Genomic DNA, 24925 nt, shown 5'->3' with positions numbered 1-24925 from the left:
TTGATGAAAATGAATCCCTCGCAAGGCTAGGTTAATGTATGATCAAGAGGGAGCTTCCCCACCTTTTTTATAAAAGATAATTATCTTATTCTTCATTTCTTTTTCTTTGTTGACATCCTCTAATTTCTCTAAGTTTCACTTGTTCTTGTTTATTCCTCTCTCTTTTGTTTTTTCCTTGGAAGGAATGTTTGCGAGAATACTCCAAAATCAAGAGGGAGCATGCAATAAGGATTTTAGCTAGTTTCTGAGGAAAAATCCAATAAGAAGAAAGAAACTTTGTTATAGAAGGAACCCTTTAATGAGGAAACCCTAAAAGGTTTGTAAAAGAAACAACTCAAGGTATGATTAAGACTACAAAGATTTGTTGCAAATATTATTCACATAAGAAGCTATGATCAATTTGTCTTTAAAAGTTATATTACTATCTATCTCATGTATAGGGTTTTGAATCATCAAGATTCTTATTTTGGGTGATTAATCTTTGAATCAAATTAACCCTTGTACATATCTTCTGTCCACTTTGATAAAACCCTAACTTGTAGGATTCGTTATAAAACCCTAACCTTTAGATGTTTAGGTTTTGTTGATGTTATGATCAAACCCTAGCCTCTTAGGTTTTGTTGTTGATGTCTAAGTTATATGATGAAACCCTAGATTTTATGGTTTGATGAATTAGGGTTTATGTCGAAAACCCTTGTAATAGTTATTCCTAGCTATGAAACCCTAGGTATATATATATGATTTTGTATCATTTAAAACCTAACTTGGTTGTTATATTAAAGTTTTGATAACTGTGTCTAGGGTTTACAATGAAATCCTAGTAGAAATTAATATAAGATTCTAGAAAGCCTAGATGTAAATTTCTTTTGATATAATTAAAATGCTAAGATTTAGTTTTGATGGTTTCTAGGGTTTGTGACAAAACCCTAGCAAAAGGTGGTTGTAAAAGTCTAAGGAATGAAAGTGTAACTCTAGTTGATTGCTTCTTCTTTTTTAATATTTAGAGTTCAAGTTCTTGCTCAAGTTTTTGATAACCCTAAATTCTCTCTTTGTGACAATATGTTAACCCTAGTTTGACATTTCATACTCCTATATGTTTGTGCTTGGTTACACTTGTTGATGAAGATTTACAGGTACATAGTATTCAAAAAGACGCTTACCTACCTCATATTTAATGACTTGATAATGATGTTGAGCATGATGGAAAGAGGAAGTTGTAAGAATCCCGATGGCATTAAAGTTTACATTGAAGATTAATAGATTCCCTTGTTGCCATGAGAAGATAAAATGGATGATGTTTCAAACATTGAAGATCTCGAAGGATATAGTGATGAGAGAGAAAGATCTTGTGTGGTTGTGTTGTTAATAGTTTTGTACCCTAGTAAAGAAGAAGCTTGATAAATAAAATATATATCTCCAGTTAAGAGGGAAGGCATATTGTGATAGTTATAGTCAAGATTGTGAAGAAATAATGAATATTGGAGAATAGCTAAAGCATTGCAAATGATTATTCATGATTGATGAAGTTGTGAACAAGAGTTGAATGATTTGAAAAGTTTTAAGGATGAGTTTGGTTTCGTTGGAATAGTTAAAGGAAGCTTCCATCGAGATTTGTTTGGATATTGTGATAACCTAAGAAGCATCAGAATAGTTGAAGACCCTAAAAGATTATGCTAGCATACAAGAACATCTACTTTGGAAGTTTGAATTCTAGTTGGGGTCATGAAGCTACAATACATGCCAATAGATGAACAAGTAGTTGATGTGTTGACGAAATCTCTTCCCAATAAGAAGATAGTATATTTTAGAAGCATGCTCGAATTGGTGGATAAATTAATGTATTCCTGAAAAGTTGGTGTATTGGTGAATGTCTCTGACTTGGTTGAGAGGGAGAGTTGAAGTACCATAAAAATGCATGTATGTTGGTACTTGGGAGGACATCACGACCTAGTTAATATTGAGATCTTAGTTGATGTCTGGATCCCAAAGGGAGGGTATCGTGTGGAGCTCCAGTTTAATGTTGATAACTAGATCACTGTAAGGGTTGGTGTCGAGGCATGGGAGCTTAGATGGTATCTATATCCTGTTGGATGGATACTAGGGTTGTAGCTTGATGGTATCTATAATGGCAATTGGCTAGATGACATCTTAGTCCTTGTTGAGATGATACGTTGTGTTAGGCCCCTATACTACTAGTGTAACCCCTTATTGTTATTAATACAGCCCCCTTATTATATTGATGTACCCATGTAGTGCCCATATTGTTACTATTGTGCCCCATAGAAGCCCACTATTGTTATTATTGTGCCCTTACATTATTATTGTTATGTCAGCTCTGATTATATTATGACTCTTTAGACTCCTATATATAGAAAGGAGGTCTTTTCATTTGTATAATCCAAGAATTGCTCATTTATGTAATGTAAAGGATGTTGCCCCCTCGAAGAGGCTGAATTCTAAGGCATTGATCTATCTTTTCTATCTTTTTGTGAGCTGGTTTCATAACACCTTGGCACGGAGGGTATTCCAAGCATTGCATATGTTGTTGTTCTCTTATTAAAGAACATTTCAAATTGAGGTCAACCTTGTACCAATTGAACAATTATGAATACCTTCCTCGTTAAGAGGGAGTGTTGAGAAATATAACTAGTCTCGACCTTCATAATTGTATCTGAGTCATAATGTATTCTATTTGTCAAAAAGAAAGAAAATAAAAAATTATTATAAAAGAAAATTATTTAAGAGCATGGGTTTCATGCTTTGTTTATTTTATTTCTAGGTCAAAGCACCCATTTAGTGCTTCTATGGTTTATGTCAAGAGTCATAGTCCTTGTTGTCATGATCTAGACCCTTCTTGGGTTTTGTATGTCAGAAAGAAAAATTATTTTGATGTAATTTGGTCATATAACCCTCCACTAAGTCGGTCTACCCTCCAGTCAAGTCGGCCTCATTAGGAGAATTCAACCACATAGGACTATAAATAACAGTGCTACTCGACCTATTTGGACATCAAATCAAGCAAATTTGATTTGCATTTGCAAAAGGAAAAAAGAAGAGAGAAATACCTAAAAAAAGGAGAAAACCCTAACAAACAAGGAGACACTTGTCAAGCAAAAGGAAGCCGGAATTCTCGATTTTCTACCACATGTGTGGGTGTCTGGGTTGTTACAAGAGGGTTGAAGTTGCAGGTCTATAGTAGGACCAAAATTCTGAAGTTGGAGAACCGAAAATCCGAGTTGTTGCAAAATTGAAGCAGTTCAACTATAGTTGACTATTGCAGTTTGTCTAATCATCTTGGGAGGCTGACTTGGTGGATTGGATGAGGTTTTTTGTTTTCGTCAAATGTCTTGGTTATCTCATTTGATTTGGTTCTAAAGAAAGAGAAGAGAAGTTTTTGGGTTTTCCCCTAGAAGAGGAGTTTTAGCTCTAGCTAAAAGCCTATATCTTGTGTCTCTATTGTGTTGATCGTGTACTTAAGTTTTTGGTAGTTGCTTGATGATAAGAAGATAAAAAAAGGTTATAATAATTCAAATATAATCACAACTATCAAGATAAGAAAAAAAATCTGCCTTTTGATTTTCTAACACTCCCTCTACTTTGGCTTTGGATGGTACAACATATGTGGTTACCAATTTTGTCTCGCTTATTTAACATTTTTAAGTGCAAGGTCTAATGGAGCAAATTTTATGTCTATCAAGCTACTTTGTTTTCATTTTTCATTTAAATGTGACATACTAAACCTCCTTGCCAAAAGACCACTAAATCCAAGGGTAGTATTTAATTTCATATATGAGATTAAAGTTGGACACAACTAGAAAGCATATGAACCTATTGGGGATGACCTCATGATAACCACAAGAGATACTACTATTGTAGATATTCTTTAGGCTAAAATCACCTTTTGGTCCTATAGTAATACCAAAAACTACTACCAATTCACTAAGAATTCATCTTCCTAAGACATAATTAAGTAGGTTAACCACCCAAAGCCTAAAGGCATCTAGCAAGAGGGAAGGTCTAGTCTCTTACAAACCACCAAGAGATCATTCAAAGTGGCATAGTTTTCCTTGAATAATGGCAATGAGTCACCTCATATTCTACTCTTACAGACCACCAATAGATCATTCAAGATGGCATAGTTTTTTTTGAATAAAAGCAACGAGTCACATCATATTCGCAAATAGCAACCAGCGATGGATGTCCTTATAGGGAAAAATATAAATCTCCTCTTTGCCTCACCTTTTTAGTCATTCACTTTTATTTTATCAAGAAACTTTTATGAATTTTAACCTATTGGCCTATCACATTTTGCACTATTGAGAGTTCACACTCATAAAATTCAACACATTGGCAAACCACATTTCGCACTATAAGAATTTAAGCCCATTTAACAACTTATTTTATTGTTACCAGTAAATTTAATAAGTTTTTAAATTTAAATTCATATTCTTGAGTGTACATAAACTTTCCACTGGATTGAAGTCATGTTTATACCTCTATATTATGCAAATGAATTTTCTCATAACAAAGTTAATCTCACGAGGATCTTGTTTATAACTTTTGACTATGTAAATGAATTTTCTCATAACAAAGTTAATCTCACAAGGATCTTGTTTATAACTTTTGACTATGTAAATAATTTTTAATGTTTATACCTTTAGATTATGCAAATGAAATTTCTCATAACAAAGTTAATCTCACGAGGATCTTGTTTATAACTTTTAACTATGTAAATAATTTCTTTAATTCCAGAGTTCTAAATTTCAAACTCTTAAATAAAAATACATTCTTAAAGTCAAATCAAAGGTCTTGTTTATTTCTTTTAGATATGGATACCATATGCAACATTCAAACAACCATTTATGCTATCCATATGGATCCCTTGTTCATATTCGAGATTCAAACAGTCATTTTGCAATTCCTTTCGTCCATAAACCCTACAGGTCATAAAAATATACTCATATTAGTTGTTCATAACGGAGGAAATCTGGTTACTCCTTGAAGGTCTGGTCTTGCTCGCTTTCCAGCAATGGCGTTCGCTCGGATCCTTGCGTGCGCTCAGGGTTGTAATCTGAAGGAGTAAGTCGGCGGAGGATACCGAAGGCTGCCCACTGCCCAGCATAGGAGGGTAAGTTTTTGCGTGAAGGAACCTTGAGGTCTAGAGATAGATTCTTAGGCACGTCAACAGCAGCGACATGAACCAGCAGATGTATGGGCAGTACATGCCTGAGATTCCAGCGTATGTGAAAGGACGTCAGACGATGACCTGGCAACGGCATCCATAGTTTGGTTATTTACAGGAAAACCTCTCGAATTGTTTGCTGATTGCTATCCATATACCGGGAATTCCAGAAACAGCAGTTATTAAATTGAAATAGTTTTTGTGGTTCGAAAGCCATTGAGGAAACGCTAAGAACATGGAAAATGCAAAAGGCTCAAAAGAGCAAAGGCTTAAAGAGTAAAGAAATTTCAGATTTTGTGGAAACAAATCATTTGAGTCAAGTCAAAATTGCTTCAATAGGGAAAACAGGAAAGTGAGTTCAAAAATAATACGGTGGCATTTTAAGGCGTAGGTTTGCTCGTCTTAAATGAGGACAAATTAGAAGAACATTGATCAAGAGAAATAAAATAAATAAGAAAAACAAAACTAAAAAAGAATCAATCATTTATAGTCCCACATCTACCCCTCTTACTTGGTCATCAGATTTATATGTCCAAGCACTAATGAAAGTCAAGACAAGGCTGGAGATTTTGGAAGCTAGAGAACAAGAAAGGGACTGCAAAATTTCAGAGATCACAGTGGCAAACCGATGTCTAATGGAAGGTAATAGAATTTTAAAAGAACAGGTAACAATGTTACAATAGGCTCTAGAGACAGAAAAACAAGAATGACAAAGCATGAAGATAGCATGGTAAAGCATGAAAGGATTAATAACAACAAACATGGATGTGATAATTTCTAAATAAACTCAAGTAGATACACAAATATGGAAAACAAAAATGGCAAAGCCTGAAGATAGCATGGTAAAGCATGAAAGGATTAATAATAGCAAACATAGATATAATAATTTCTAAACAAACTTGGATAGATACACAAATATCTCAGTGAACAAACATTTCTAAAGAGAAGACAAAAATGAACAGTGAGAAAGATAGTCCAAAAGAAATCAAAACTAGAGTTGAAGACGTTAATGGTTACATAAGGACAGAGGAAGAAGAAGATGCAAGTGCTCGTAGAGCACAAGTAATAGAACACAAAGAAAGACAGGACAGGAAAACAAACTTTATTATCAGGAAAATAAGAGATTATGGGAAAAATGAAAGTACTCTCAATTTGACAAGAGACTTTATGAAAGAGAAACTACATTTGAAAGGGCAAATTTGCCAAGCAAGAAGGGTTGAGAAGATATGTGAAAAGAGGCTTTGACCCATAAAAGTCACCATGGCAAGCGTACAAGAGAAATGACAGCGTTTGGGCAAAAAGAAACTCTTAAAAGGCTCACACTTCTTCCTTGATGAAGATTTAACCAAAAAACAACAAGAGGAGAGAAGGAATGAAGTGGAGAAAATTAAAATAGCAAAAAATGAAGAGAAAAGGGCATGGTTGTACAATGGGAAAACCGTTATTGCAGTGTTTGGGCTTCTAGGCAAATCAAGGCAGCAAGCTGGCAGTGAAGAAAAAATAGAGAATTCGATATTAGAGATGAAAACAACAAGAGCAGCATGGACGAAAAGGGGTGAAGACTCAAATTTGAGTCTTATGTGCCAAACTGTGTAGCAGTCAAATCCTACCCAAGTCTACATAAGTTTAGTTTGCTGGAATTGTAGAGGTAACCCTTGGAGGAGGAGACCTGGGTTAGGGCCTATCGCGAAAGGTAGAGACATAATTGGTCTCACAGAAACTTTTGAGCATGATGATTACAAAACTCCTGTGTTTGATAGTTATTTGAAGTTGGCAGTTTGGAACAAAGTAGCAGAAAATGGCAAAGGGTATGGGGGAATACTAGTTTTAGTGAAAGAAAAGAAGGTTGTCACACTCTGTTAATTAGAGAAGATGCAAATAAACAATATTTATGGTTGAGAATATCATAGAATGAAGATCACATAAGAATTGCAGCATGTTATTTTCCCCTCAAGTCTCAAAAACTTACAAAAATAAAGGGCTTGACAGCAAGGATCCGTATGCAGCGTTAAAACATGATATTGTTGTGTACTCTCAGCAAGGAGAAGTTCTTTTAGTGGGAGATTTCAATGCTAGAACATCAAATAATCAAGCTAGCATTCTTTGTTGCAAAGATGATAACAATCATATTTGGCTCACTAAAGAGGAGAATCCCCAATAGGTGAGGTGTTCAGAAGATGACAAAGTTAGCAAAATTTTGGAGAGGAGTTGCTTACACTGTGTGGAGCTTTCAACTTAATTATTTACAATGGTCTAGATAGATGGAAAAGCTCTGGGAATTTCACTTGCAACACATACAATGGGGCAAGTGTCGTTGACTATGTAATGTGTTCACAACACCTAATAGAAAAGATAGATGAAGTTAGTATTGGAGAGCGTATTTGAGACTTAAAATCAAACCATAACCCAATTTATATAAGGTTATCATGGTTAGAAGAAAGGCGGCATAGGAGGAATACCCAATGCTCTCGACAATCACTATCAAGGGGGAAAATTCTTCTAACACAAGAAAATTGTACTATCTTCAAGACAATGTTAGAGAGATTAATTCGGAAGGAGAAAACTGGTTTCAAAAGCTTCAACAGTCATCAGTTAACAAATATAATGCAAAGTGCACTTAAGAAGTGCAAAAGAGCAAAAAATAGGAAATCAAAATCAAATTGTTTTCCTGTAAATGCTTGGTTTGATGAGGAATGCAAAATGGCAAGGAGAACCTTGAAAAATGCAGGAAAAGAGAAGATGAATGTAAAGTTATATACGCAGATATTAAAAAGGGAAAAAGATGAGTTCATGCAAATAAGGAGAGAAGAGTTAATATATTTAAACAAGAATAATCCAAAGCTTTTCTGGCAGGAACTGCAACCAAGGAAGAAACAAATTGAAAATAATATTATAGTCAACCAATGATTTGAATATGCAAGGCAACTCTATGAGAAAGAATCTGAGGCAGAGTCCCCACTTAGGATCAACACAAATTCAAAGCTCTTCACATTATAGGAGGTGGAGAATGGAATTAAGACGCTGAAAACAGGAAAGGCAAAGGACTTGCTTGAACTTCAAGCAGAGTATCTAAAATGGGGAATGAACGCTCTTGCATCGCACCTCATGGAAATATTCAACAACATCATTCAGCGAGGATTCCCAAGAAGTTGGACAACCAGCGTAGCAATACCCCTTTCTAAAAGTGGAGACATTAATAATCCATCCAACTATAGAACAATTATGATCAATCCTTTGTTTGCAAAGCTTTTCGGCAGCGTGGTAGAAGACAGAATTAGTAAGTGGGCAGAAGTAAAAGAAAAGAGGGCAAGCGAGTTTTAGGTCGAAACATTCTACAGTGGATAATGGCATCACGTTGAGACACATTGTTGAAAAGGTTTGGGAGGACAAAGAAGTATTTTGTTGCTTTGTTGACTTCAAAAAAGCATTTGACACAATCCCTAGAGATAAGTTGTTGCGTAGAATGGAAGAACTTGAAATTCCTATGCATTATAGAGCAGTTGTCTATAGACTTTATGAAGAAATGAAAGTCAAAATTAAAATGTCAACAAGGATTTCAAAAAGCTTTAGAAGTGGCATTAGAGTCAAGCAAGGTTGCCCTCTATCCTCTACTCTTTTTGGTCTATATATTGATAAATTGGAAGAGTGGCTAAATCTGCAAGGTGGAGATGGTGTTCGGTTGGGGGAGTTTGTGATAAAACTTCTTTAATATGCTGATGATATTGTATCGATTTTTAAATCGGCCCATGGATTGCAAATGCACTTATATGCCCTTGAGCATTTTTGTAGAGCAGTAGGGATGCAAGTCAATACTAGCAAGACCAAAATAACGATTTTTTCTAATAAAAAGAAGCAGAGCCAACATACTTTTTTCTTTGAAGACAACATTCTTGAAGAAGTAAATGAGTACAAGTACCTTGGGATTGATTTAAACAACAAACTCAACTGGGAGGACTGCAAAAAGAAGAGAATTTTAGGAGGGTGTAAATCATTATATGCTCTTCAAAACAGGGGTAGAGAGGCAGAGTTTTAGAATTGGAAAACGATTAAAGTGCTTTTTGGACTCCTAGTTTGTCCAGTGATGCTATATGGGTATGAATTGTGGGCTAGCAACACTCCCGTCTGAAAATGGAAACAAATTGAGAAAATCCAAAAACGTTTGATCATGAGCAAGTTCAAAATAAAAAAATTCAATACCTTATGAGATAATGTTGAGTGAAATTGGAGCAACTCCCATTGAAGCAATTGCTATGGTGCGGCTCATAAGATATCTAAAGAGAATTGAGCAAATGAGTGTAGGTAGATGGCCTAATGTTATCTTCAATGAAAGCATGAGTGAAAGAAAAAAACATGGATTAAACAAAACTACACATGGATGCAAAAATGGAATATCTACCTCAATGCCTGTCCCACAAATAGCAAGGAGCTAAAGGATTTTGTTATGGAGAAGTTTTGTAAAAATGTATGGGGAAAAGGGTTGGGTAGAAAGAAGAAATATTACATTGAAGAATTCAACCCTACATGTGATCTACACCAAAAAGAGTTCATTGGAGCTGCCATTTCGTGGAGGGCAAAAGTTCTTATTGCTCAATTAAGGAAAAACTCACATCAACTTCAGTGTGAAACACGCTGGTGGAAAAGGCCTAAAGACGCTTGGAAGAACACGCATGTAAATTTTGTACGTCTGGGGCTGTGGAATCAGAAAAACATTTCATTTTGGAATGTGATGCATTCAAAGACATCAGAGAAAATTATGAGAACATGTCAGTAACAGTTTCTTGGTATTGTCCTTTTAGAGAGGGGATTGTGGGAAGGTTGGGCCAGCTCATCATCAATTTGAATCGGAAAATGATTGAATTGCAAAAAGCGAAAAACAGGGAACTAATGGTCTCATACACTATTTTTAGTCTCTTGGACCTTAAAATATCATTTCATTTCACATTTATCTATTAACCCCCTGTAATGCTGCTCTTTCCACATTTGCAAAAAGTTTTTTTCGATTTATGTCAAATTAAATATCTCATTAAATATATGAAGGTTTGTTATTAAACGATGTGTGAAAAATGTCGTTGGAGCAATGTGATTTTCCGAGCATTTTAAATTTTGGTCTCTGCGTAAGAATAGCCTTCACCAAACACGATGTAATGCCGTGCGATTTCCACTGTGCCCGCCTTACGATGACTGCTACATGACAATTCCTCAAAAACACGATGACTCATCTGCCACAGGTGTGGAACCCTCTTAACCCACTTTAGAGGGTGATTTTTCCAAACATTTTTTAGATTATTTTAAGAATCGGAATCCTAAACACAACGTAGTGCTATGAGTATTCCACTGTGCCCACCCTATGATGACTCTGCTACATGGTTTTCCTCACAAGTGCGACGTTTCAAAATATTCTGTAGAATAATGTAGAAACCTGTTAACCTACCAACACAACAGCGTCGTACACACCAGACCGGAAACCTGTTAACCTACCAACACAACAGCGTCGTACACACCAGACCGCAGATCCATAGTGTAAAATCCAAGAAACGTGAAGCTGCAGTCGACGACATTTTATCAAAATGCTGATTACATCCTACGCTTATTCATTACTAAGCACAAGCGCCGTACAAACCAGACCTCGAATGCTTACACATTGGATAAAATCCATGCAATGTGAAGCTGCCTTCGACGACCTTTCTATCGTATCGTGTCGTTTCATACCGTCAAAATGTTTTATTATATCCTACGCTTGTACATTGTTCTAGGCATGTTCTCCGGTTAGTCAAGGTCTTCTTTGCTCCTGTCAAAATCTTTATTCTCTACGCATGACTCGCTATTCAGAGTCTTCTATGCTCTAATCAACTTGATCACTTTAAACGGGTATTCCAAACAAACAATAAAACCACAAAGAACTTTTTCATTTTCCATTATTTAAAAATTGGAAGCTCATGGAATAGTACTATACCAAAAAAAATCACTGGTATGTGTTCACCCCGCAATTGCAATCGCGGTACAGCCTTATTCTTTTCTACTGAAAAAATTGAATCTTACACATTTACCCTGGAGCCTAGGACCTATGCTGAATAAAATAAATCTTCTACATTTAACCTGGAGACTATCGCCTACCCTTACGTTCTCTTGATCCTAACCCAATTACCTCTTACAGCATGAAATAGAGCCATACAAGGCTGCTGCCATTTCCTCGGACGGAGATTGAATGACAAATTGTGCTGCATGGATAGCAAATACAATGTGATGTAATTCTGGGCATGTTAAATCAACATAGTTAACACATAATTTATTGGTTCAATAGCCAACTGGATGAGTTCTTCGCCAACTCCAAGCAACAGCCAAACTTTCTGTAAGATTTGTGTACTGTGCAAACCAGTTAAGTTCTCGCTGAATTTTAGAAGGATCACTGTACACTTCAGCATAGTCACCTGGTCTTCTCTCCAACGAGACTACAGTGATGTTGATCCCAGTTGCCTGCTTGCAAGATTCAACGAACTCTTTTACAGTGCTACCTGCAACAGAACATCCGAGGACCGATTGACATCAGGCAAGATTCTTGGTTTTCTCATATCTACTGTAGCTTCACATATTAGGAAGACATATTTAATTCTTTTAAAGTATAATGGATTACTCTGCAAAAGATAAGACTGACGATCTAATTTTATAATATCCAACAAATAACCATAAAAGTAGGTCAACGGTACTGAAAGAAGTACAACCAGTGTAATACAAAAGTTGGAGTGCAAAAACACTAAAACAGATATAAGATCAATCAACAAGAATACATCTAAGATCAGCGACTAACTAATGAGAACAAAAAAGAATGACTTTCAATGAGTATATAATGAAAATCTCATCAATGTCAATTAGGTTATGTTGGGCGGTTGGGAGGAATGATTGTTATCCTCTCCACTCATGTACAATTTCCGTAAGTGACATGATTTGCTTTGTTGTGTTGAGTTTGAGCAGTTTCTTGAGGACCAAAACATATATAGTGCTCATATGGAATATCAAGATATTCTCATGGAAAAGAAAGAAAATATCATCAAAAACATGACAAGAGGTGCTGGATACGAGAAGCCAAGGACAAAAGAGGGAGGGTGAGAAGTCTAATTTTATAATATCCAACAAATAACCATAAAAATAGGTCAACGGTACTGAAAGAAGTACAACCAGTGTAATACAAAAGTGGGAGTGCAAAAACACTAAAACAGATCTAAGATCAATCAACAAGAATACATCTAAGATCAGCGACTAACTAATGAGAACAAAAAGGAATGACTTTCAATGAGTATATAATGAAAATCTCATCAATGTCAATTAGGTTATGTTGGGTGGTTGGGAGGAATGATTGTTACCCTCTCCACTCATGTACAATTTTCACAAGTGACATGATTTGCTTTGTTGTGTTGAGTTTGATCAGTTTCTTGAGGACCAAAACATGTATAGTGCTCATATGGAATATCAAGATATTCTCATGAAAAAGAAAGAAAATATCATCAAAAACATGACAAGAGGTGCTGGATACAAGAAGCCAAGGACAAAAGAGGGAGGGTGAGAAGTCTCCCCATCCTAGGCCTCAATCACGATGCTGACTATAAAAAATCTTAAACACATATATTCACTCAAATTCTGCACCTGTGGGTAAAATAAATAAGATAAACCATATGCCAAGTGATCTTGCAAGACACTCCACTTTCTTTTCTTAGAGAATTTGGTCGAAGCCCTGGATGATAAGAAGGATCTTTACAATCAAATAGTTGAATTCATTTATATCTATTACAATTCACACAAATTGTGCACACCTTAATTGCAACAAACTGAAATTGAACCAAGCGGTCAAACAGATCTTGCAAGTCAATGTTTTATTCACTTTCTCTGCATATCTAGAAGCACCTCCACATTGGAATCTGAAATCATAACCAGATATCCCCCTATATGTGCAGTGAGGCTTGTTATTGAACAGAAGACATCATAATTGACATATGTGCAATTATCAAACTTATGGCTTCTTTTGCTAGACATAAATATAGTGGTGTAAGGATTCTTTTGAGCCAAAATGCAAGTGTCTTGTTTGCCTCTGGGTTCATTGCATATCAGAACCACGAGTTTCGAAAGTGATTTTAGACAAGTAATCCTAATTGAAGATAGAAACGAGCTAGTATTTTTCCCATTTGGCTTGCACAATGATTTGGTATTGAAGACCTTCACTATAATTTAATTTAGATTAGACAGATATTAATTCACGTGCCTGAGTAAATGAATGAAAAAGGTGAAGAGGGTTGTGGAAGATAGCAGAATTTGAGATGGTGGAAGAAAACAACACCCGGAGGAAGAAACTGTTACTAGGATTCAAGTTGGTCTAAACATATACACATAAACCACTATAGAATCCAACCAAGAATCTGGCTCAACATGCTTAGAGAGTTCTAATGTATGGAATTTGACAGATTCGCATGAAAATTCCTTGAAATGCAGCCACTGGAAATTACTCTTCTAACTGGTTAATTACTAAGCAGTTTATTTGCTACAGCAAACAACAACGAATAATTCACTGCAGTTCTTCACAAATAAAAATTACGTTGCGGAAATAAAATATGCTTAACTAAGAAATTTAGAGCAATCACGCACACAAATTGACACCGTTATTTTTGAGCAATAATCCCCGTAAAAACCCAATATGAGAAAACTGGTGCAGCAGATGAGGGTTTTATTATTATGCAGCACAGTGTAATAATTTGGTTGCCAAACTGGCAATCAAAAATGGAAGTGTGTCCTGTTTGCCTCTGATTTCATTGGATATTAGAATCACAAGTTTGGAAAATCATTTTCGACAAGTAAATCCTAATTAAACATAGTAATAAAGATAATATTCTTCCCCTTTTTGGCTTGCCCTAATTACGATTAAGAACTTCACAATCTAATTATAATTTAATTTAGATTAGCCAAATATTAATTCACATGCCCAAGTAAATAAATGAAAAGGTGAAGAGAGTTGTAGAAGCTCCCAGAATAGTGGAAGAAAACAACATCCTAAGTTGAAGACAGCAACTATGACTAGGATTCAAGTTGGTCTAAGATTATGCGCTCAAATTAGCATAAAATCTGACCAGGAATTTGGCTTGACATGTGTAGAGAGTTCTAGGAGACAGATGTGAGCCAAAATGCACAAGCTCAAGCTCATGTCACAGCTCAAGTTTGTAATCTATCCTTGCAGTTTCCAAAGTCCATGATAGCATTTTTTATGTTTATCAATGTTGAATTCTTACTATTTCATGCTATACTTTGTTTTAAAGTTTGATGTGACTCAGTGCCCCATTTGGCCAGCATTATGAATTGGTATTGAAGACACTAACAATCTAATTAAAATTTAATTTAGAATAGCTAGACATTAATTCACATACCCGAGTAAATGAATGAAAAGGTGAAGAAAATTATCAAAGCTCCCAGAATTTGAGATGGTGGAATAATATAACACCCTAAGTTGGTGGCGGCAACTGTTGCCGAGATTCATGTTGGTCTAAGAATATGCACACATATCAACATAAAATCCAACCAGGAATTTTGCTCAACACATGGAAAGTTCTACGAGATGGAAATTCAAAGAGTTTAGCCAAAAAGTGTGAAAAATCAGTTACCCAATTCCTACTACAGCAAACTAATGATATTTCTCCTATTTGTTAATTACTTTAAACAAATTACTTGCAGTTTTCTACAACAAATAACGAAAACATACACTGAATCCGCACTGGACGCGCTTCGGGCCTTAGAACCGGGGGGAGGACGCTTCTTGCAACATTGTTTTGGACAATGTCCCCGGAAAAACCCAACTCAGGAAAACTGGTGCAGCAGTTGAGGATTTTATTATTATGCAGTAGTTTCTGAGTACAAATCGTTGGATGCCCAAACTGGCTATCCGATATAAAGAAATACTAGCAAAAAGTTAGTGAAATAAATCTCACACTATTTCTGACACTAATCAGGGACTGGCTAGCTGGCCCCAAGCTACCTCTGTGTAGCCTTTGCGTCAATCCTACGCAGCTTTGCATCACAATCACTGGGCTCTGTGTCACCTCCTCCTTTCATCTCCTTTTGTCTGGAAATTCGACCCTTTGGCCTTCTGATCTCACACCCCGGAGTCTGACACTAGATCTGGACTCTCCCAGCTGAATTTTAAACTCCCTTTGAAGCTTTGCACTACCTCTGTGTGGCACTACGCTGCCTCACTAAAATTCTCTATGTCTTCTCTACTTTGCACTCTCCAAATCTGGAAAACTTTCCTCCGAACTACTATCCCTGCCCTTCACTGCAAGAAGATCACTCGATCTCACTCTAGCAACTCAACGCTGCTACTATTGAGAAATGAAGCCACATGGAGGAAGAAGATCATGTTCCATCTCTCAAGAAGACACAAGGAAAGAAACAACAAATGTTGATTTTGGGTAGCATCGGATGTGCTCTAGCCACGAAATTTGGTGGAGGTTGGAGCAATAAAGATCTCCAATACCCAGAAAGGGTTTGGGCAGATTATAAATAGATCAGGACATATTAAAATAATTAATATTTTTAATGGAGTCCATAAGTCTAAACTTAGGGAAAATAAAATATTAATGTGTATTAATATGAATCGTTGTTAGAATGGTCCAAAGACATGGATCAAGCCAGATCTAATCTTAGCCATTGATTAAGCACTTAATCTCGGTTGTTGAAATATCAACAAAAAAAGTATAAGAGGAGGCTTGAGGGGCACTTGGAGAACACACTCAGGGAGACCAGTCAATTCAATTTCTGGAGCGGGGTTTGCTGAGAAATTGAACCAGTGGTCTGAAGAGCAGTCAAGAGGCAGCAAGTACGAAACAAAGAGACGGGAGATCAGCGCAGAAGAGGCAGACACAGAGCCAGAGGAAGCCACGCAGAGGCAGCAAAGGCTGCGCAGAGCCAGAAGGGCCTATGTCATCCACGTAGAGGCTACAGGAGTGAGGCAGAAGCCTAAAGAGGTTGCGCAGAGCCTCAGTAGGCTGACGCAGAGGGTTTCAGGCTATAGCAGAGGTCAGTAGGGCGTACGCCGGGTTTAGAAAAGTGTTGGAAGTTTGTCTATCTGTGGGTAAGCCAATTTGGCACCCTGTTGTACAAGAAAATTGTTGAATAATAAAATCCTCCCTTGCTGCACCAATTTTCTCACATTGGGTTTTTCCGGGGACATTAGTCCAAAATAATTGTGTCAATGTATGCATATGTTTGTTTCTGTATTATGGTGTGATATCTGCAGCAGTATTTATTTTTAATGTTTATTGAAGTAATTTCATGAATAACTTATGATGAAATAAGTAGGAAAAGTAAATCAGTTGCTGTAGTGATAGAATTTTCACATGGTATCAGAACAAGTAATCAGAGACAGAAAGGGAAAATCAGTGATGGGTCGAAACCACGATGCAGAGGCATCCACCTCAAGGGACTCACGCAAATTTTCAGAAGATTGCACAATAGAGAGAGAGATTTCGATTTCTCTATGTTGGCTTCCAGGTTGGAAGAAGAAGTGGCGTGCATGACTAGTGGTGCATCATCAGAAGTATGGTATATAGACAGTTGAGCCTCGTGGCATATGACAAGAATCGGGGAGTGTTTCTCAGAATATCAAGAAGAAAAGATGAACTTTCAGATCACCATGGGTAACAAGGCAAAGTGTACTCCAATAGGAAAGGGTACCCTAGTTTTTCAGACAGAATCGGGAGAGCAGTTCCGTGCCACAAATGTGCCAGGATTGGGGATGAACTTACTTTCAGTGTCACAACTACAAGGCAAGGGCTATGATGTCTACTTCATCAAGGAAAAGGTATACGTCAAACACCCGAGCTGGAAAAAGAAAGTGCAGATCAGGATCAAAAGTAATCAGTTGTACAGGTTACAACTAGAATCTCCAATGGCACTAACAGGCAATCATGGGGACAAAGACTTGAACGAACTATGGCACAGAAGGATGGGTAACTTGCACCATGGAGCTCTGAGAATTCTCAGGAGCACTGTAACAGGAGTTCCAGATCTGAGTATGGAACGAGATGATGTATGCAAGGGATTCGCTCTAGGAAAGTACGCCAATGCGGCATTTCCTAGGAGCAACCACAGGGATCCTAGGAGCAACCACAAGGCCAAAAGTGTACTAGGATTGATACACTCAGGTATCTGTGGACCCATGTCCGTCAAAGCTCTCAGCGGTGCCGAGTATTTCCTTACCTTCATTGATGACCACTCGAGGAAAACTTGGATCTATTTTCTGAAAACCAAGGATGATGTTTTCTGTCGATTCAAGGATTTCAAGGCTCTAGTGGAGAATCTGACAGGTAAGAAAATAAAAGTCGTGCGCTCAGATAATGGTGGAGAATATGTCGATAAGGACTTCACTGATTATTGCGCTAAGGAGGGCATTAGAAGAGAGTGGACAACGCCCTACAATCCAGCGCAGAATGGCGTGGAAGAAAGGAAAAACAGGACTATTGTAGAAGCAGCGAGGGCCATACTGTATGATCAGGATATGCCAAAATTCATGTAGGCAGAAGCAACACAGTTGTCTACGTTCAGAACAGGACTCCTCATCAGGCATTGGGCAAGATTACTCCAGAGAAGGTCTTCACTGGGAAGACACCTGAAGTCAGTCATTTCAGGATATTTGGGAGTTTGGCATATTGTCACATACTCGAAGAAAAGAGGAAGAAGCTAAATCAAACTGCAGAAAAAGGGTATCTAGCAGGATATAGCGAGAACACTAAGGCATACAAGATCTATCTTCCAAGGAGCAAGAAGGTAGTAGTACGACGAAATGTAAAGTTCATGGAGGACAGAGCTTTCAGAAGATCTCGCGAAATGCCTTCCAAAGGAGCAGTCGAAAGAGGATCCGTTGGTCATGCCTCTCTAACCAATGGAAATGAATAACTTCCTCAGATCAGGAAGATTCTCAAGATGAGGAAGAGGCGCAAACAAAAGCACCTGTTGACAGAGGAAGAACCAGCAGGGAACTTCGTCAAATTCTACGTGATGCAGAGAACTTCATCAGAGAGCCAAGGAACAGTAAAAGGGAGCGAAAACAGCCAGACAGATATTAGGCGTTAGTAGCTCAGGATGGAGAGCCTACCAGCTTCAAGGAGGCAGCTCAACATCAGGTCTGGCTAGATGCGATGGTGGAGTAATATAACTCCATAATGGTAAACGATGTCTAGGAGGTGGTGTCAAGGCCTCAAGATAGATCTGTGGTAGTTTCAAGATGGATCTACAAGATCAAATATGTTGCAGACAGCAGTATTGAAAAATACAAGGCCTAGTTTGTGGCTAAGGGGTATGCTCACGAGGAAGTGATTGAATATGAGGAAACCTTCGCCCCGGTAGCCAGGTATACATCTATTAGGACCAGTGTTTTAAAAACCGTTTTGAAAAACTGGTTACCGGTCAAACCGGCCGGTTAGCAAGCTGGCCGGTCCGAACCGGCCAAAAAACCCGATTATATCTTGCATTTCGCCTTTTTTGGGCTCTAACTGGTGAAAATCGGCCGGTTCCGTCCTAAACCGGCCGGTTTTTGGCATGCCCACCGAACCATGCAAAAAGGCGGATTTGGTTTGTGGTTTAGGGGTTTTGGGGGGGGAGGTAAAGGTGTTTTCCCTCCAAAAACACCCTCTCCAAGCTATAAGAGACCCCTCTCACTCTCATTTGTCTCACACAACTGATTTGGAGTGTTTGTGAGTTTGTTTGTGAGCTTGGAGAGTGTGGAGTTTTTGCTGAAGTAATCATCTTAGAGTTGGAGTTGGAGCTATTTTGGAGATAGTGTGTAGCTGTCAGTGGAGTTGCCATCTTCAAGAGGAGGCTAAGGGAGCTAGTTTGCATTTCCAGGTAAGGATTTGCACTTGATAATTCCTCATTTGAGTCTGATGTCCATGAATTTTTTTTTATGTGTTATAAACTTCTCACTTCTATGATCTAGCATGTATGCTATAAACTCTCTAGCTCTATGCTATCAAATTTTGTAGCTTGAGCCTTGCATGTGCATTTGTTTTCCTACATTTATCTTTGGTTTTCCATTTTGCTTAGCTGCAATTTTTTTTTTTAAATGGCAGATTTCTTTGCAAATTGTTATTATTTCAAGCAAACATGGCTCCAAAAGGAAAGGACAGTGCATGGGCTCATTGTGATGTAATTGATGGAAAAATGATATGCAAATTATGCCATAAATCTATTGGAGGTGGGGGTATTCTTAGGTTGAAACCACACTTGGCTGGGATAAGAGGCCAAGTAAAGCCATGTGATGCACCAAATGCACTGTTAGGTCCTATTATGGCAGAATACATTTCCAAGCTTGAAAAATTTTATGAGGATAAGGCTAGGGAGAAGGCCATCCAAGATGACATTGCAAGGAAGAGGGAATTATTTGAAGCCATGAAAGAGAGTGGGTATGATGATTATGAGATTCAAGACTCCACTTCTATTCCTTCCACCAATCACCCCTTTCACTATGTTCATCCTTCTATTGGCCAACCATCAAAAGGAACAAAGAGAACAAACATCCAAAGTTATTTCTCATCTTCTGCCAACATTGCCTCTTCTAATCCCACTTCCTCCCAGCCAAGTTCTCAACCCACTTTGGATCAACATTGGAAAAGACAATGCAAAGAAACTTCTCACCAATACAGTGCTAGATGGTGGTATGATTCAGATATCCCATTTAATGCTGCTCGCTCACCTTATTACCAAGCTATGTGGGACTCTGTTATAGCTGCAGGAAAGGGCTTCAAAGGCCCTAGTATGCATGACTTGAGGGGAGCTCTTTTGCAAAAAGAGATATCTTCCATTGATGAGTATTTGGTTGATTTTAAAGATTCATGGCTCAAAACAAGTTGTTCCATTATGTCAGATGGATGGTCCGATGGAAAGAACCGCACTATCATTAATTTCCTTGTTTCTTGCCCTCAAGGAACCATGTTTTTGAAATCAGTTGATGCATCTGATAAGGTAAAGGATGCAATCCTTCTATTTGAGCTTTTGGATAACGTTATTCAAGAAGTTGGGGAGCAACATGTTGTGCAGGTCATCACTGATAATGCCTCAAACTATGTTCTTGCTGGAAAGATGGTTGAGGCCAAATATAAGACCATATTTTGGACTCCATGTGCTGCACATTGCATAGACCTCATGCTTGAGGATATAGGCAAAGTGGAGTGGGTAAAAAACACTGTAGAGCATGCCAAGTGCATTACAAAATACATTTACAACCACTCATGGGTATTGAACCTAATGAGGAAACACACTGGAGGCAAAGAGCTTGTTAGGCCTGCAATTACGAGATTTGCAACTCACTTCCTCCCGTTGCAATTTCTCATTGGTCAACATAAAAACTTGCAGAAAATGTTTTCCTCTGATGAATGATCTGAATCTCGGTGGGCTCGTAGACCAGATGGAAAAGACACCAAAAAGAAAGTGTTAGACACTTATTTTTGGAAAAGCTCTGTAGAGCTTGTGAAAATTACCGAGCCCCTTGTTAAGGTGCTAAGGTTGGTGGATGGGGAAAGATTGGCCATGGGCTACATCTATGAAGCTATGGATCAGGCAAAGGAGCAGATACGGGCAGCTTACAAGGACAGGTTAGCTAAATATGGCCGTATATGGGAGATCATTGATAACAGATGGAACAATCAACTCCATCGTCCTATACATGCAGCCGGGTATTTTTTGAACCCAAGGTATCACTATAAAAATCAGCTAGGAGATCAGCATGATGGGGAGGTCAGAGCTGGATTGATTGATTGCTTGGAGCGCATGGTCCCTAGCCATGTAGACCAGTTGGAAATACATAGACAGCTTACTATTTTCAATATGGCAAGTGGTACTTTTGGCAAAAACTTGGCAAAGATGGCAAGAGATGTGGACCAACCAGGTAAGCAATTCCAATTTCCATTTTGTTTTTCATTTCAAGTTAAAATTGTTTACGTTCTTTACAATTCAAATTATAAACTAAGTTACTAATTAATGTCTTTTTCTTTGCAGCACATTGGTGGGAGTCATTTGGTGGCCAGTGTCCTCAATTGCAAAGGTTTGCAATTAGAGTCCTCAGTCAAACTTGCAGTGCTTCAGGTTGTGAGCGCAATTGGTCTGTTTTTGAGCGCATACACACGAAGAAGAGAAACCGTTTGGAACAAAAACGGTTAAATGATCTTGTTTTTGTGCAATACAACCTTTGACTGAGGAGGAACCAAATGATGAGCAAATCACCTGATCTAGATCCCATTGTGTTGGACGATATTGATCCAACATCAGAATGGGTGGAGGAGACTGAAGATCCTCTGTTTGAGGCTGATTTTGATATCGACATGGCTTTAGCGGGGGATGAGGCAGATGATGTGGCGGCATCAGAACCAGGATCAGTAGCGGCATCAAGGAAAGGCAAGGAACCAATGGAAGGCACTAGTCATGCAGGTCGACAAACTCGTGCTTCCATTAGGTCCACTTCTATTGTCATTGGTGGCATTGATACTGATGCAGATCAGGCTAAGGCATCCTCAGACTCTAAACCAGATGATGTCTATGTAGCTCCTGATGATGATCCTGTGTCTAGTAGTGGTGATGGACTTGATGATTGATCATGTGTACACTGTAGACTTGTAGTAGGCCAATGGCCTCATAGCTTGCAGCATTGTTTTTGGACTTTATAGTCCATTTAGAGCCTCATTTCTTATGTATTTTGCTATTTTGTCGATGATATGTATTGTACTCGGTGCCATTTTGATATATTCACCTTTACATGGTATATAAATGAGCAAACTTTGCATATTTTGTCTCTATTGGCTTGGAATCATGGTTTTACATCTTAAAAATAATTTTGTTTCATTAAAAATTAATTATTTAATGTATTTTTTTGAAATCGGTTTGTTTAGACCAAACCAGTCTCGGTTAGACCGGTTCCGGTCGGTAAACCGGTTCATTAGGTGGACCGGTCCGGTCACCGGTTCCGGTTTTAAAAACATTGATTAGGACCATGATATCTCTCGCAGCTCAGATAGGATGGGAGATCCATCAAATGGATGTCAAGACGACATTTGTGAATGGGGTAATAGAAAAAGAAGTATACATTGAACAACCAGAGGGCTTTAAAACTCATGAGAAGAAGTCTCATGTACGCAGACTGAAGAAAGCCTAGTATGGGCTGAAGGAGGCACCAAGAGCGTGGTATGGTCGAATAGATGGCTACTTGTAGAAGATGGGGTTTGTCAAGAGTGACACAAATCCGAATCTCTACTATCTGATCGTAGAAAGCAAGCCACTTATCTTAGTATTATATGTAGATGATCTCTTCCTGACAGGATCATCCAGACTCATTGAAGACTGCAAGAAGAATCTAGCCACAAAGTTTGATATGAAGGATCTGGAGCGAATGAACTATTTCCTATGGTTGGAAGTTTGGCAGCAAAAAGGAGAAATCTTCTTTGGGCAAGGAAGGTATGCTACAGAAATCCTGAAAAGGTTCGGGATGGGAGACTGTAGACCTATGGCTACGCCAATGATCACCAACTCGAAGAAGATCGATGCATCAGAAGACAAGGAGCTCGATCACACCCTATACCGACAGCTCATAGGGTCCCTAATATATCTAGTCAATACCAGGCCAGATATTTGCTATGCTGTCAACACCCTCAGTGAGTTCATGGTGAAACCAAAGAGGGCTCATTGGGCAGCAGCCAAGCACGTTCTTAAGTATCTACAAGGAACAGTTGATTATGGGCTCTTGTACAACAAGGGGAAGGATATCAGGTTGAGTGGATTCACTGATGTAGATTGGGCAGGAAGTTCAGTGGATCGGAAAAGTACCTCTAGGTACTGTTTCAACATTGGATCGGGAATAACCTCCTAGTGCAGTAGGAAACAAAAGTCCGTGGCTCTGAGCTCGTCTGAGGCAGAATATATGGCAACAAGCACAGCTTCATGTGAGCCCATATGGCTTAGAAAACTGTTGGTAAACCTATTCAAAAGAAATATGGAGGTGACCAGGATCATGCGTGATAATCAAAGATGCATCAATCTCTCTGAGAATCTAGTATTTCATGATAGGTCAAAGCATATTAATATCCGGTGTCACTTTGTCAAAGATTGTGTCCAACGAGGAGCTGTACAGTTGAGCTACACTCCTACAGGGGAACAAGTGGCAAATATCCTCACCAAGGCCCTTGGAAAGTCAAAGTTTGACTTCTTCAGGGAAAAGATGGGAATGGTAAAGAACCCCTTTCAAAAGTAGGGTGTTAGCAGCACAAATGAAGAGGGAGTTGCAGTGCAGATGCAGTGTTGGGAGAAAGGACCAACAGCAGCACAGATGCAGAAGGAGTTGCAGGGCAGATGCAGTATGGGGAGAAAGGACCAACAACAGCACAGATGCAAAGGAAGTTGCAACGCGGATGCAGTGTTGGGAAAAAGGACCAGCAACAGCATGGATGCAGAGGGAGTTGTCGTACAGATGCAGCAGTGACAGTAGCAAAGTCATGGGCAGCAGTACAGGAAGCAGCAGTGCAGAGGATGTTGGGCAAGAAGGCCTAACATCAGCATAGGTACTGATGTCGAATGATCAGAGTAATGCTCAGTGAGGAGTATTGCTAGAGCACAATCCTCGCTAAGAGCGAGTGTTGATTTGGGGTAGCATCGGATGTGCTCTAGCCACGAAATTTGGTGGAGAGGTTGGGGCACATAAGATCTCCAATGTCCAGAAAAGGTTTGGGCAGATTCTAAATAGATCAGGAGATAGTAAAATAATTAACATTTTTAATGGAGTCCCTAAGTCTAAACTTAGGGAAAATAAAATATTAATGTGTATTAATATGAATCTGTGTTAGAATGGTCCAAAAGACATGGATCAAGCCAGATCTAATCTTAGCCGCTAAGTAATCGGATTCGTTATATAGGGGCCACGTGTCCGAATCCTGCGAATCAAACATGATTCGTTGGGGATTCGAATCCCAAAAGGAGACACAATGTGTCCCATTTCTGCAGGACATGTCTTCTACAAGCCATTCTTGAGGATGCAAAATGAAATAAATGGGAAATTTACTATTGCTTTGTACCATATTGTAAGGTTTTGACATAGTTCCTACACAAATATTTTGAAGGTTCAAAGTCCTAGTCATTTGTTACAAACGTTTACAAACTTACTAGATAAACATACTTGCGGAAAGGATGTGCACAAATGTATTTGAAAGAAGCAAGTAATAATGCAACCTGCAAGTGAATTAGAAAAGCTCACAAATCAATGAGAGATGACAAGGATGGATGAGATACAACAAGCTATCAAGAGAGAAATGCAAGAGGAGATCACAATTAGGATCTGCTTTAATGAAACTGCAAATGTGAAAAGTGCTTGTATCTAATTTAACCAAATACCATTTGTCAATCAGGATTCAAATAATAAAACGGTGATAGCAATACTTCCCTGTTGCCTATGTGTGCTTTATTAGGATTTCTCTTTTACTTACCAGATTATCAAGTAGAACAAGAGAAGTCTTCAAGATTTCTTAAGCACAATCAATAGGATAAGCTAATCATGTAATGAAATGCAAGAGAGAAGAAATGTGCAATTCAACTAGTGAAGAAATGAGAGAGGGACAAATAGTAATCCAATAAGGCTATCTTCAAGAATCAATGCAATTTGCTGTCCAATATATTTTCAACATGACAAAATAATTCATGAGAAAAACAATGGAGGACTAATGAATGCACCAGACTTTA

General features: G+C 38.2%; 1 protein-coding gene across 2 annotated transcripts in view; it reads right to left on the bottom strand.

The window, feature by feature from the left end:
* Positions 1 to 11067: 11067 nt before the first annotated feature.
* The window catches only part of LOC149146831 (putative UDP-arabinose 4-epimerase 2), a 185655-nt gene continuing 171797 nt past the window's right edge, over positions 11068 to 24925 (bottom strand). Inside the window, exon 10 of one of the 2 annotated variants that reach the window (XM_089438567.1) lies at positions 11068 to 11694. In XM_089438567.1, the coding sequence (XP_089294693.1) occupies positions 11477 to 11694 (218 nt within the window). In that variant the 3' untranslated portion in view covers positions 11068 to 11476. The remainder of the gene's footprint in view (positions 11695 to 24925) is intronic. The other variant, XR_016262337.1, reaches the window with a different exon arrangement.

This window comes from Pinus tabuliformis, chromosome 9 (assembly GCF_031772625.1).
Source record: "Pinus tabuliformis cultivar Carrire ecotype Pingquan chromosome 9, CPIR1, whole genome shotgun sequence".
NCBI lineage: Eukaryota > Viridiplantae > Streptophyta > Pinopsida > Pinales > Pinaceae > Pinus > Pinus tabuliformis.
This window is presented reverse-complemented; position numbering and strand designations above follow the sequence as displayed.